At 54.1% G+C, this 12,674-nt stretch overlaps 1 protein-coding gene across 2 annotated transcripts; it reads left to right on the top strand.

The window, feature by feature from the left end:
- The first annotated feature begins 279 nt into the window (after positions 1-279).
- On the top strand, positions 280-12,464 carry CXCL12 (chemokine (C-X-C motif) ligand 12). 2 transcript variants are annotated; one of them, XM_012723922.1, is made up of 4 exons: positions 280-402; positions 4,331-4,448; positions 7,014-7,100; positions 12,340-12,464. In XM_012723922.1, exons 1-4 carry the CDS (start codon positions 342-344, stop codon positions 12,353-12,355), a joined length of 282 nt encoding a protein of 93 aa, XP_012579376.1. In that variant the 5' UTR covers positions 280-341; the 3' UTR covers positions 12,356-12,464. The 2 variants fall into 2 exon arrangements, with proteins under 2 accessions (XP_012579376.1, XP_004680696.1); XM_004680639.2 differs by lacking the exon at positions 12,340-12,464 and adding an exon at positions 9,744-10,606.
- Positions 12,465-12,674: the final 210 nt, after the last annotated feature.

Below are 12,674 nucleotides of genomic sequence, written 5' to 3'. Positions count from 1 at the left end.
TGGCTCCCTGGTGGCTGGCTTCTTCACTGCAGGTCCGACCCGCGGAGCCCGGCCCGCGGAGCCCGGCCCGACGGAGCCTGGCAAGGTCAAAGGCTGGCAGGCACTGCATCCGGGGAGCACCCAGGGCGCAGAGAGGCGGCGGGCGGGAGGGGACGCGCGTCGGAGCCCGGCCGCGGCGGGGATTCGGCTCCGAGCCCGCCCCTGGCCGAGCGCCAGCCCCGCCCTCCCGCTCTCGCCTCTAAAGTGCCCGGCGCGCGCCTCCCGCCGCCGCACTTTCACTCTCCGCCGCTGTGTCGTCTCCGCCACCGGCCTCCGTCCCCTCGCCACTGCCCGCCCGTGCCATGGATGCCAAAGTCGTCGCAGTGCTGGCCCTGGTGCTGGCCGCGCTCTGCCTCAGCGACGGTGAGTGCCCTAAGCGCGGAGCTGCGGGGAGGGCGCCCGGCTTCTTGCTCGGTGCCCCCGGGCAGCGATCTGCCTGCGCCCGCGCCGCTCCGCGTGAAGCCAGCCCGTGAGACTTTGGTTTGGTTGGGAGCTGGAGGCGCCTCACGCTCAGGTGCTCTCCCACGGGCTGCGGGTTTGGAGCTCCCCGCGGCGCCACTCGCTCAAACCTCCGCCCGGCGCTGCGCCGCAGGACCGCGGAGCTTGACCAGACCTGGAGCGCACGCCGGCGCGGAGGCGCGGGGCCGCTGGGTGAGCGCGGGCTGAGGTGCGCTCCGAGCCGGAGCTGGAGGGCACCGGAGAGTGGGGCCGAGTTCAGAGACGCGGGCCAGCTGCCCTGACCGGCCCACCCGGCAAATGGTGCTTCTCGCGCCCACTGGGTCTCCCGAGGCCAGTGGGCACAGCGGCAGCGCTACGCCTGGTGCTGGAGGAGCTGCTGGTGGTTCACGTGGGAACCGCGCTTTGTAAGCTCCCTGGCACCGACGCTCGTCGCGCCGGTGTGGTCGGGTGCATGCACGCCGTCTCCAGCACGCCTCGCTGGTCGGCCCCCTGCCCCGAAGCTGCGGGCCTCCGCCTGCGTGCGAGCCTGGCGGTGCAGCTGTCGGGTTTGCGCCTCCCGCCGAGCCGCGCTTCTGCACAGCTCCGCAGAGCGCAGCGACGCGGGGCAAAGCCGGGCGCACATCCAGTCATTGCAGCGCAGCATCTTTCCCCGGATCACCTAAGAGATTCCAGGGTGCCCGCTGAGTCGCTTCTGACCCACCCCTGCCTAGCCCCAACCACTGCAGAAAGGCGTCTTTGTCACCTACCGAACCAGTGGTGGGGGGAGCACTTAACTCCACAAAAGCAGTTCAGTCACCAGGGCTCTAAGCCATTGGTAAGGTGGTGTCCAGTTTCACTGGGAAATCTTCCCCCCCTCCCCTTTTGAAGCTTAAGAGAAATTTTGATGTCCTGTTACAGGACACCAAAATAAACCGTGGTCTCGGAACACAGAACAAAACTAAGTCAAGCTAAGCTTTGCAACAGAGTGCACCAGGGCAGCAGGACACTGTTGTGCTCTTGCTGCGACCCTGGCCTGTGCAGGTCCAGCACCTCCCAAGATCCAGGTGCTGGACCTGCATAGGTCGCAGCAAGATTAGCTTGCAGCTTGGGGCTCCTTGCAGCTCAGGCCCGCTGCTGCCTCCTCGGTTGCTGTGGGCAGATCTTAGCTGAGTGGGGTGAGCATGCATAAGGCGGCCCCAGGCCTGCTTGCAAGGCTAACAGGGGTTCCCAGCTGATGCCCTGGAAACTGTTCTTAAAATGTAGCAAGTTGCTGGTCAGAGCTGCAGAGTTACCACTGTAAGTGTGATTAGGAATTTGTCTCCTAACTGATAAAGTATCCTAGGTTGGTTTCGTATCCAGCTGTTTCTACAGGTCCTGAGGGACACTCTCCTGGGGGTATTAACAATTGAGTCATGGTTTGGTGAGAGTGCAGGTGACTTTTTGCACTACTTGGGGGAAGGGTGCTGCCCTTGGTTGTCCTTCCTCTGGGGACCTGCAGAAAGGACTGGAATGCTGTGACCCAGATCCTTCAGTCTTGGACATAACTGGCCTGGGGGCAGCCCAGGAGTGTGTCCTCATCCACAGATTCTGGAAGGATTGGTTGCTTGCCCTTAGAGTTGCCTTCTGGCAACCAGCTGGCTAGGTGAGAGTGTGGGTGCAGCCTGGTGGTGCTCTCCTTACAAGCCTGGACCACAATGCCCTTTTTGATCTCTGGGAGCCTGTTTGCCCTCTGGCTCCATTCCGAACCCCAGAGTCTGCATTCTGGAGAACCCCTGGCGCAGGCTCCAGCTCCCACTGTCTCTCTACTGGTTGACCTGGGCCAAACAGTTGGGACCCTAGATGCTCTGGGCCTCTAGGAGTTAACCCTGGAGTGGGGTCCATTCCCAGACCTGGCCAGAGGGAACCCCTGCCTCATGTTCCAGTGGAAAGTTCTCTGGGAACTGCTCCAGACCAGAGCTGAGTTCATCAAGTCCTAGCCACACACAGCATGTGTAACATCTGGGCCAGTCAGACTTCTTGCCTATATACAGAGTCACAGCTAAACATTTGGAAAGTAGTAATAGTGACCAAAAATGGAGAAAAAGGCACCATGTGGACACAGCATGGCTTTCTCTGCACTTAGGGTTCTGACACGTTGAAAGACCTATTGAAATTCACCCTTTGATAGGCAGGCAACTGGGTCCTGGGAGCTGGAATAAGAGTTGCCTTTGAAGGAAATGGATAATCCCAGCGGCTGAGAGGGGAGAGGAAAAAAAGAGAAAGCCAGTGTTTTGAGCTCAGAATGGGCTCTGATTTCTGGCCTGATCTCTGCTGTTGGGTTAGTGGAGCCAAAACAGCTTCTTCTCAGGGACCTGGAGCACAGCAGCCTGCAGGGTCACACATTGTCCCTTCTAGCACCCCATTGCCCTGAGCTTGGGGCCCCACCTGCCACCTTTTGGGCCCAAATACTCAGGTCCAGCTCAGCTCAGGAGAATTCCAGGGAAATTAGAGACAAGACGCTCACAGAGGAGACCCTCTCCTCCATTACCGTGGCTGCCAGACTGCCCACCAGCCCAGCTTGCCCAGGTGATCTGATTACCGGAAGGTTCCAACAGCTGCTGGCAGTTGACTCCTCAGGGACTTTCTGGAGGTCCCTGGGTCTGGTGTAGAGGGAACATATGCCCCCTGTGCCCCTACAGTGCCTGAGTCAGGGAGCACCTCCAAACCAGGCTTTCTACTCTGGTTTGCAGAGAATGGAGTTGGGGGGGGGTTTCCTCCACACAGGTAAGGAAATGGGCTACTTACTTCTGCTGTGCCATCCTGAAGTCAGTGCAGCCTTTTAAAAAAGTGAGCTCTTCTCACTGGTTTCCTTCTGCAGCTTCTCTAGCTTTCTCAACAGTACAGACCCTCTGAGCCACCAGGCGGCCTCTTAGAGTTCTGTAAACAGAAAACTATTATTTTTTTAAATCTCTGGACTAAATATTCTCAGACATATATTTAATCCCTGATGAAAAGGTCCGCAAATTCAAATAATTTGTGGTATTAAGTAGGACTTGGATAAAACCCACAGAAACACACACACACACATCCCAGCCCCCCAGGGCTTGCAATTCTAGACTTAAAGGGTGAGACTTGGGTTCTGCAGGAGCCCTTTGCTAATTTACACTAATGAGTGTCAATTATGGCATTTTGCAAATTGGTGAATTGGCAAACAAAGATGTAATACAACCCCGGAGGCTGTAGCATCCCTGTACAATGAAAGCCATATTTGACTCCAGCCCTCCTAAGCTCCACACCTTAATGCGGGGGGAAAGCTGGCCTCTGGGCCTGCCCTCTGAAGATTCCTTTGCTTTGTGGTCACTTGGGTTTAAGGTGAATGAGAGGTGCAGAGAGGTGGCTGGGGTGGGGGAGGGCAGCTGCCCTGGGTTGCTACCGAGGCTCCTAGCTGGAGCCATGCCAAGGAGGGGAGGACCCAGAGCCTGGGTCCTCTTCCCCTCCCCCTTCTCTGAGTGGGGAGGTCCCTCTCAGTTGCTTCTGGCGAAGTTTATTTTGCAAAGAACTGGAATCCTCAGTCCTTGGATTGAAAGGTTATCTTTTATCTTGAGATACCTGAGCTGGAAACGCTCCTTTCAACTGCCCCACCCTCCTGCCGATCCTTTGTCCTCTGGCCCTATAGCAGCTGAGTGTGAGCACAGGCAAAGCTCACTGTGCTGCTTGAAGAGGTCTTGGCCAGGATGACGCCCCATGCCCACTCATGCCCTGGCTTTTGCTCCGGTCTCATCCCACTTTATTATCTCTGGGAGGCAGTCCCAGGTACATGCATATTTCCAAGGCCTGATAGGATAATAAGTTGCCTTGTTCTCATTACTTCTAGGGAAACCTGTTAGCCTGAGCTACAGATGTCCCTGCCGATTCTTCGAGAGCCATGTTGCCAGATCCAACGTCAAGCATCTCAAAATCCTCAACACTCCCAGCTGTGCCCTGCAAATAGTGTAAGTCTCATCATCACCCTCCAGGGATGTCGCATCTGGTGGGCACAGTGACCCCTAACTCACAGACTTGATGAAGCCAGAGTGATGGTGTATGGCCATTGTCCAGCAACAGCCTGGCAGTAACTAGAGGCAGTTGTTTCAGCCTTTGACTTTGCGTCTACACCAGAAAGTACTCCTGGGTGTACTGCTGAGCTCAGTGGACCTGTCTCTTCTTCTTCTTCTTTTTTTTAATATTTATTTGTGTATACAGAACTGGGGTACAGGCCAGAAGTACAGAGTGGTGAGAGGATTTGCCATAGACAGAGTGGGGAGCAGAACAGGCAGATCAACAAAGTACAGTGCTGAGGGTGAGACAGGAGAGGTCTGCATGCCATGTGGGTCAGCTCCCTGTCTGGGGATTGAACTGGCGTTGAAGCTGCTGAGGTCAGCTTCATAGTGCTGCTTTTTAACCTGTTGCACCACCAGGGAGGGTCTTGTCTTCTTTCCAAGCTTCCTCCTGTCAGCTCAGAGGCCTCCTGCCTGGAGGGCCACAGCCTTCTGCAAAGTGTCTGCCCAAGCCCAGTAAATTGGCCAGACCTTGCTGGTAGTGGTTCTGTCTGGGTGAACGATTTCAGGGCTTTGGTACTTTGAATTAATTCTTTATCACATCACACCAGTTCATAAGGCCCAAATTCAGCTATAACCATCTTTAATCACCTTTCATCTCAAAATTCTCAGCTCACTTAACTGCATTTTCTCACACACAGTACAAGTTTCTGTTTTTGCTGGTATTGATGGCAGCTGCTAACATCTGATTTCATTTGTGTGGGAAGGGAGACAAACCAGAAGGGGCACGCAAGACACACAGAGCTCCCTTGCTGGAGGCACAGGGCGGCCGTGGTGTCCAAGAAGACACACAGGCTGCTCCTTGCCCGGCCCCTTGCTCGGGGTGGGGGGTGGGAAGAGCTTGCGCTCTGTCTGTGGTCCATGTCTGATGCCAGAGAGGGGAGGCACAGGGCCTCTTGGGGGAGCTCACTGCTGACAAGGGCAAAGGGCACGGCAGTTGGCATAAAAGCCAAGATGTGGGGGCCCTCCCCAGTAGCACAGGGGGTTAGAGTGCAGCACTACAAAGCTAAAGCCACTGCAGCACCAGTTCAATTTCCAGCCAGGGAGGAGATGCACATGGCACAGCAGACCTCTCCTGGCCCGCCCGCTGCTCCCCTCAACACTATACTTTGTCGATCTGCCTGTTCTGCTCCCTACTCTGTCTCTGATGAAGCCTCTTACCGCCCCCTGCACCTCTGGCCCAGTTCTGTATGCATAAATAAATAAATCTTTAAAAAAAAAATGCCAAGCTGCTCTTAGGTTTGACGTTTTTGTCCCTTTTTGGGTAGTCTTTGCTGTCTTGAATGTGCTTATCACCATGCTTAGGTCTCTGTAAGAGGATTTTTTTTTAACTTATTTTGATTACAATAATCACTATTTCTCCCTGGAGGTTCATTTATCAGATAGGGTACTTAACTAGCAGGGCCTGCTTTCCAGTGCAGACCAGGCTAGTTCCCTTCACCCAGAGACGTACCTCGAAGTTGAAGATGCCACATATTATCTGGGCAGATAGAATTAATGAGCAGTGGGACCTAGATTTGGGCCTAAGCCCTTCTTGCTCCAAGCCACGCCGCACCATACATGTCAGTCACTGCACCCCTCAGCATGGCGACTCCTGTGGCTCTCCCTTAGTCTCTGTTCGGACCCTGGTTCTCCTCATGACCAGAGTGTCTGGGCAGGGAGTCCTCATGCTGCTTGAGGTTCCTGGTGCCAGGATCCCTGGTGGAGGGGGAGCTGGAGATCTGGGAAGTCCAGGTCCTCTCCTGGGAGTTTTCAAGCAGGAGAAGTGTAGGTGGCGGAGAGAAGTGGGAGGAAGTACAGCACTACTTTCAAGACACATATGAGACTGTGGGGTCTTCAGTGGACTCGTTTCTGGAAAGGAGTTTCTGGCAAATTACCTACATTAGCTCTCCTGGCATGTAAACCACCTTCCCCTCGCTGCGCCCACCCCTGCCCAGACTGCCGTAGCACCTCTATGCGGGCCGTCTCCAGGCTGTCTGTCCTCCAGGCACCATCAAGAGGATACTTCAGAGTGAAAAATCTGTGCCTCCCTAGTTTCAAATCCTCACAAGTGCGTCTAATCTTGTAGGTGAAGCCCCACCCCATGTCCCTCACTTCTGCTTGTTGCGCCCTTGTCTCCCCCTTCTCCTTCCCCCACCCCACAGCCCCCTTTCTATTTGGGGTATGTGCTCTTGTTTCTCCTCCCCCTTTACTTCACTTGCCAGCTCCTACTTACCCTTCCGAGGCAGATGTGCCCTGTGGGGGCCCCCCCCCCCTACTCCGGTGGAGGTGCTTTCACTGTGTGGGACCTCTGCCCTGGGACTTGCCACCTGGCTGGCTTTGTGTTCCCAGCAGGGGTCCCCCTGAGCCTGAACCTGCTGGGAAGGGCAGCTGGCACCAGCGAGGGGGCTGAGCGGGCACACAGACCCAAGCAAGCGGTGCCCCTGGGCAGCTGCACACTGTGGTCTCCTCTCTCGACAGGGCAAGACTGAAGAGCAACAACAGACAAGTGTGCATTGACCCGAAATTGAAGTGGATTCAGGAATACCTGGAGAAAGCTTTAAACAAGTAAGCACAGCAGCCAGGAAGGACTTTCCACTAGATCACTTGAGGAAAGCTAAAACCATATGGGAGAGGGAAGGGCAGAGGAGCTGGGAGGAAGGCCTGAGGGTGACCGCGTGTGTCTGTGGGTGGCGCACTGGCCTGGGAACGGGCGTGAGGCTTGCCCAGCATGTAGACAACTGCATTTATAGCATATGGTACGATATTACAGCTTGTATTCATCCATGCCCTGGACCCTTGCGTATTGGCTGTTTTATAACTGGGGTTTTTCTAAGACATTGTATTATCCCGCTGCCATCTTCCACCAGTCAGTTCCCTCCTGATCATCATAATCATCACCACTTTCATTTTCCTAATTTTAAATCAACAAGTACTTCAAGATGTGTATTTGGTTTGTTTTGGAGCTTTTCTTTCTTCCCCTGGGGAGTCTGGGCACAGTCAGGTGATGGTCTAGCATGCAGCTCAACACAGTGTCCTTCCTCCACACCTTGATGCTTGGAGGAAGATGGTGGGTGGCTATGGCCAGAGCATCCCTCTGGAATGATCGCTGGTACTGACCACGCCGGGCAGCAGCCACCCCATTTGCCGCCTCTTTCAAGCTCTGATTGGCCATGTAGCCTCCTTGTAGAAGCCACTGTGACCAGGGACTGTGCTCAGAGCCCCTGTCCTGGTGACCCTCTGCCCCCTGCCTCCATGAGCATGCGTTCCTCTGCTTCTGCTTCTCATTCCTGTGCGCACCCAGTCTGCCTGGGAGGAGGGAGGCGGCTGGGTCCAGCCAGCCCTGAGCCCTTCTTCTCCCTCTGCTCTGCCCTCCTGCTCAGGCCCTCTGTGAGATCCTGCTCTGGCCTCCTCTCGAATGTGGCTGCCCCTTCTGGGGGGCATGAGGTCATGCTTCCACCTTCCCACAAAAGACAAGTCTTTGTAGAATCAGATGCAATTTTCAATCTGATTGCAACTTTCCCTCCTGAAAGGGTTTGTTTTCAGGAGTTTGATTTCTGTGATTGCCTCTGAAGTAGGCCGTGGAGGCTATAGAAACCCTGTGGTTTCTGGCATCAGAAATTAAAAGATAAAAGAGTAAACAAGACTCTTGCCACTCACCCTCCTCTTGAAGCCACACCAGCGTTTCAGGTTCCAATCAGAAATGCTGGCAAGATGAAATTTCCATGCATTAATGTGATCCACAGATGGGCCTGCCTGGTGGTATTTGTAACTTTTTGCAAGGCGTTTTTATATATATTTTGTGCACATTTTTTAAAAACATTTCTTTAGAAAAACAATGTATTTCAGAATATATTTATAGTCGAACAATTCATATATTTGAAGTGGAGCCATATGAATGTCAGTAGGTTACAATTCTCTATTATCTGAAACTACTGGCAATTTGTAAAGAGATATCTATGATATATAAATGTGATTGCAGCTTTTTAATGTTAGCCACAGTGTATTTTTTCACTTGTACTAAAATTGTATCAAATGTGACATTATAAGCACTAGCAATAAAATGCTAAATGTTTCATGGTACAAGTCTCCTACTGTATGTGGGAATTTATTTACCTGAATCAAAGCCGTGCTGGTGAGCCGTGCGGCTCGCGTGCCTTCCTGGAGTCCGTGCAGGTGAGCCGAGCCGGCCTGCAGATCAGTTATCCTGGTCCCTGCTGCCAAGTTCACGTGTGAGCCACAGCTCAGGGCCTTGCTCAGGAGCAGAGTTGCTCTGCAACTTCAGTTTTTGCATCCTGGTTTTTGTTTTTGTTTTTCACCTAATCTCAGCAGTGGTGCTAGTATTCTGAAGAATATTTGACTCACTAATTCCTCTTCCCCTTCCTCCTCCTCCTTGGTTCTCCTAACTTCCCCATATAATCTCCAGAGACTCAACCCTCATAATACCCAGCTTTCACATTTTCCCATGTAAAAATTCCATAATTCCAGGCCATGGTTAATATCCAGCTTTCTTTAGGAACAGGTGGCTTTACCCCATAAATCATTAAATACCATTCAGCTTGAATCATTTTAATGTGACAGTCATGAGCCAGTTGCTCTAATAAAATTCTGCTAACCAACCCTTTCCCTTGCTCTCCAGAACAATCCCAGTCATTCCCAGGGGCTGTCCACCGGCATCCAGAAAGGAGGAGGTGGGGTCCCAGCCCCCCTCTTTCTCCTCTCCTGGATGGCCAGCTGAACCTTGGGTCTCCAACCTCCAAAGCATATTTGACTTGGAATGCAGAGATTTTTTGTTTGTTTGTTTTATAATCAAATAGCATGTTGGGCTCTGCATTGAGATGGAGGAAGTGGAGAAGAGCAGATGGGGTCAGAGAGATGAGTCCAGCTGGCCCCCCGGATGCCTTCAGACCCTTTTACCTGTGAACTGCTTGGCCCTCAGGAAGCCTCAGACAGCAGCAGGGAACAGCCCCAAGGTGGCAATAGCTGTAACCAGAGGTTGTGGAAGTCTGTCTCCTGTCTAGCATTTTCTCGAATGCAGGAAAATGTCTAATTTATTTTAGAAGTACTGACAGACAGTCTTTGCCCAAAGGGTATCCAGGCCAAACCTGAGGACAGGTACACGGAGACATGGGCTCAGGGTTAATGCGTGCAGACTGACACAGGCACTTGTTTATTGCAACATTATTAATGGTTCTACTAATTTTATCTAAGGGGGCGCAGAGAAGAAAAAGTGGGGAAAAAAGAAAAGATAGGAAAAAAGAAGCGACAGAAGAAGAGAAAGGCTGCTCAAAAAAGGAAAAACTAGCTATCTGCCACCTCCAGATGGACTGCAGTGCACGCTGCTCTTGTCGCTGCCGGCGCTTTGTAAATTTGCTTTGACCCTCCTCAGGGCACACTCCCTGCCCGTTGTGGGGGACACTCAGACCTCCAGAGGGGAGTGGCACTTGGCTGCCCCCGGGACCACACTGGCTCCTGTCTTTATGTGCTTCTCATGGCTGTCTGGCCTGCTAAATTCTGAAGAAAGTAGTTGTGCGGAGGCGGGGATGGGATGTGACTCAGAGACTGTGTGCTCTGGGCTGGTCTTGAGGGTCTCCAGTGTCAGCCAGGCTGCTGAGCCCCTCCCCGCTCTCCACTCCCTCTCTTAGAAGCCCAGGATGACTGCAGCTCGCACAGCTCCACACACTCCCAATCTGCATTCCTGACTGCGACCAGAGTGTGGCCCTGGCCAGTGCTCAGAGCAGCCAGTGCACACAGTGGCCAGCTCACCCGCCTGCACAGGCGCCTTTCCAGCAAGGGGAGTGTCCTGAGCCCCCTCCTTCCAGGCCACCAGCACCGTCCATCATAGACTTCACGGGCAGAGTTGGCTGGGCATTGGCGGTGACTCCTTTCCCCAGGTCTGTGGCCTGGCCCTCCACCTCTCCCCCTGGGGGAAGGGTTTCTCCAGCTCCTTCGTTGAGCCTGGGCTGTGGAGAGCTTTCTTCCAAGAGGGATAGATTTCTGCAGACCATATGGGGGGGAGAGGGAGCTCTGCATTCCTAGAGAGTGGATGTGGCATTGCTTCTCAGGGAACCTTCTCTCCAGGCAGCTCACTCTGTAGGTTGTTTTACACAGGTCCTCCTGCCGAGGAACTGTGAGGAGGACCCTCGGCACTGGGGACTCCTTCCCTACCCCTTGGCCGCTTCAGCTGGGAGTCTCCATGATCTTGTGCTATTAGGTTCTGGGATACAGCTGCCTCAGGCCTCACACATGGGACATGTCTGCTTAAAGTGAAAGGAGTTTACGTTCTCCCTCACCCCCTCTCTGTCAGATTTATGCCTGAGATTTCTTGCCAGGTCTCTAATTTGGAGCGGAGGGAGGGGGATCATGTGAGCCAGCAAGGCCCTGATTTTAGTAGAGCTTTGCAAAAGGACACTCTGAATATCTGGATGCTCCCGTCACCCTCCCTTCACACATAAACACACACTCACCCTGCCCCCGGACCCGGTCAGAATTGCAGAGCATGGATGCAGAAAGATGAAGTGGCTGGAGGACACGGAACAGATGGATTTTGGGAGAATAAAACCCCCAGCCCCTGCTTGTTAGACTCACCTGCGCCCCCTCCTTTGTCCCCATGCTCATTGCTGGTCCCCACTGAGGTGCCCCCCACCCCCCCAGATGGCTCTGCAGTCAGAGACCTTTTGTTTCCCACTGTCATCCCTTTTGTCTGGCTGACTCTTGTCAGCCCCCAAGATAGCATCTCCGGGGGTGTGTGGGTACCCACCTTACCCTGCCTCCTCCACCTTTGACAGCATCTGGATGTTTGCTGGACTGCCCGGGGCACCCGTCCTTTCTGTGGGAGCCAGCACGGTTCTGGTTTGAGGGACCTTGGCGGGGAAATACTATTCTTGGAAAAGCACCCACAAGCTCCGACCTGTGGCCTACACTGTCCTTCACCTTCATGCCACAGAGCAGCGGGACTCTGTGCCTGTGGCAGTGGCCGGTCCATGCTGGGCACCAGGGAGAGTTATGTGTCCTCTAGCAACAGTGGGTGGAGTTTGCTGCCCCGAGGTAGCAGACTGCTATGGTGTCAGGGTAACAGCGCCTCCCTCTCATCTGGCGGCTCCTGGCTGTGGACACTGAGAGAGTTGGTCCATGTTGAAAGCCACAGGCCAGCTTGTACTGTGTCCTCTGACCACTGGCCGCAGGACTTGCTGTGTCTGGAAAGCGGGGAAACCTCAGCCCTGCTGAAGATGGTCACTGAAGACTGGGTCCCCTTGGAAGAGTCAGAGCTGGACCTCCAGTCCATTGTGGGTTGAAACTAGCCAGTGCCTGTACCTATGCTGGCAGGTGAGGGGTACAAGGTGTGCTGCCTCTGCCCATGCCTCCAGCCCCAGGGCCTCCCGAGGGGAGTGGGGTGAGTATGGGTGGTGGGTGGAGGCAGTTGGTGGGAGGCACTTGGTGTGAGTTTGGGCTGCATCTGCCGGGGAGGTCAGCAGCCCAGACCCCTGTGCGGGACCAAGGCCGTGCACCCTGTCCTGTCCTGTCCTGACCAGTGTGCCAGGCGTCTGCGTCCCTCGTTTGTGAACCACGCTGTGCTTGCTTCTGTCTTCTGTGCTTCTGCCTTCCATCGGCCCTCGCTTCAGCCATGGCTGCTCTCCACCCTCCCCTGCCCAGGGCTCCGGAAAGGAGAAGAGACACCGGTCACGTGCCGCGGCGACCGTGAAGTCAGGAGTGGGAGCCCCACGGAAGCGGGCTCAGCATCTCAGGCGTGTGACCGGCCGCTGTTGGAACTCGCCTTAATGGTGTCTCCCTCTGTTCTTGTTAACAGGAGGTTCAAGATGTGAGAGGCGCAGGTTGGGTCAGACGCCTGAGGAACCCTTACAGTAGCACCCTGGTCTGAAAGCAGTGTTAGGAAGGGCTGGCCCCAGGCCCCCAGGCGGCCCCTGTATTTCCACGGGCTTTGTTTTGCACAGTTTTCCTTCCTTTCACCATTTAATTATGTAGCAAAAATATTATGGTGTTTATTTTGCATTTAGCTTGATTATCCAATGTCACTGGTGACAGATAGGAACTTAAGCTAAGACTGTTATTTTACTTGTTCTATTATAATGCCTTTCCCATGGAGCCCCTGGTCTGTCCAGGACATCCAGAGTTTTGTATTTC

The sequence above is a fragment of the Condylura cristata genome, unplaced genomic scaffold (genome assembly GCF_000260355.1).
Source record: "Condylura cristata isolate star-nosed mole 26May11 unplaced genomic scaffold, ConCri1.0 scaffold00011, whole genome shotgun sequence".
Classification (NCBI taxonomy): Eukaryota; Metazoa; Chordata; class Mammalia; order Eulipotyphla; family Talpidae; genus Condylura; species Condylura cristata.
This window is presented reverse-complemented; position numbering and strand designations above follow the sequence as displayed.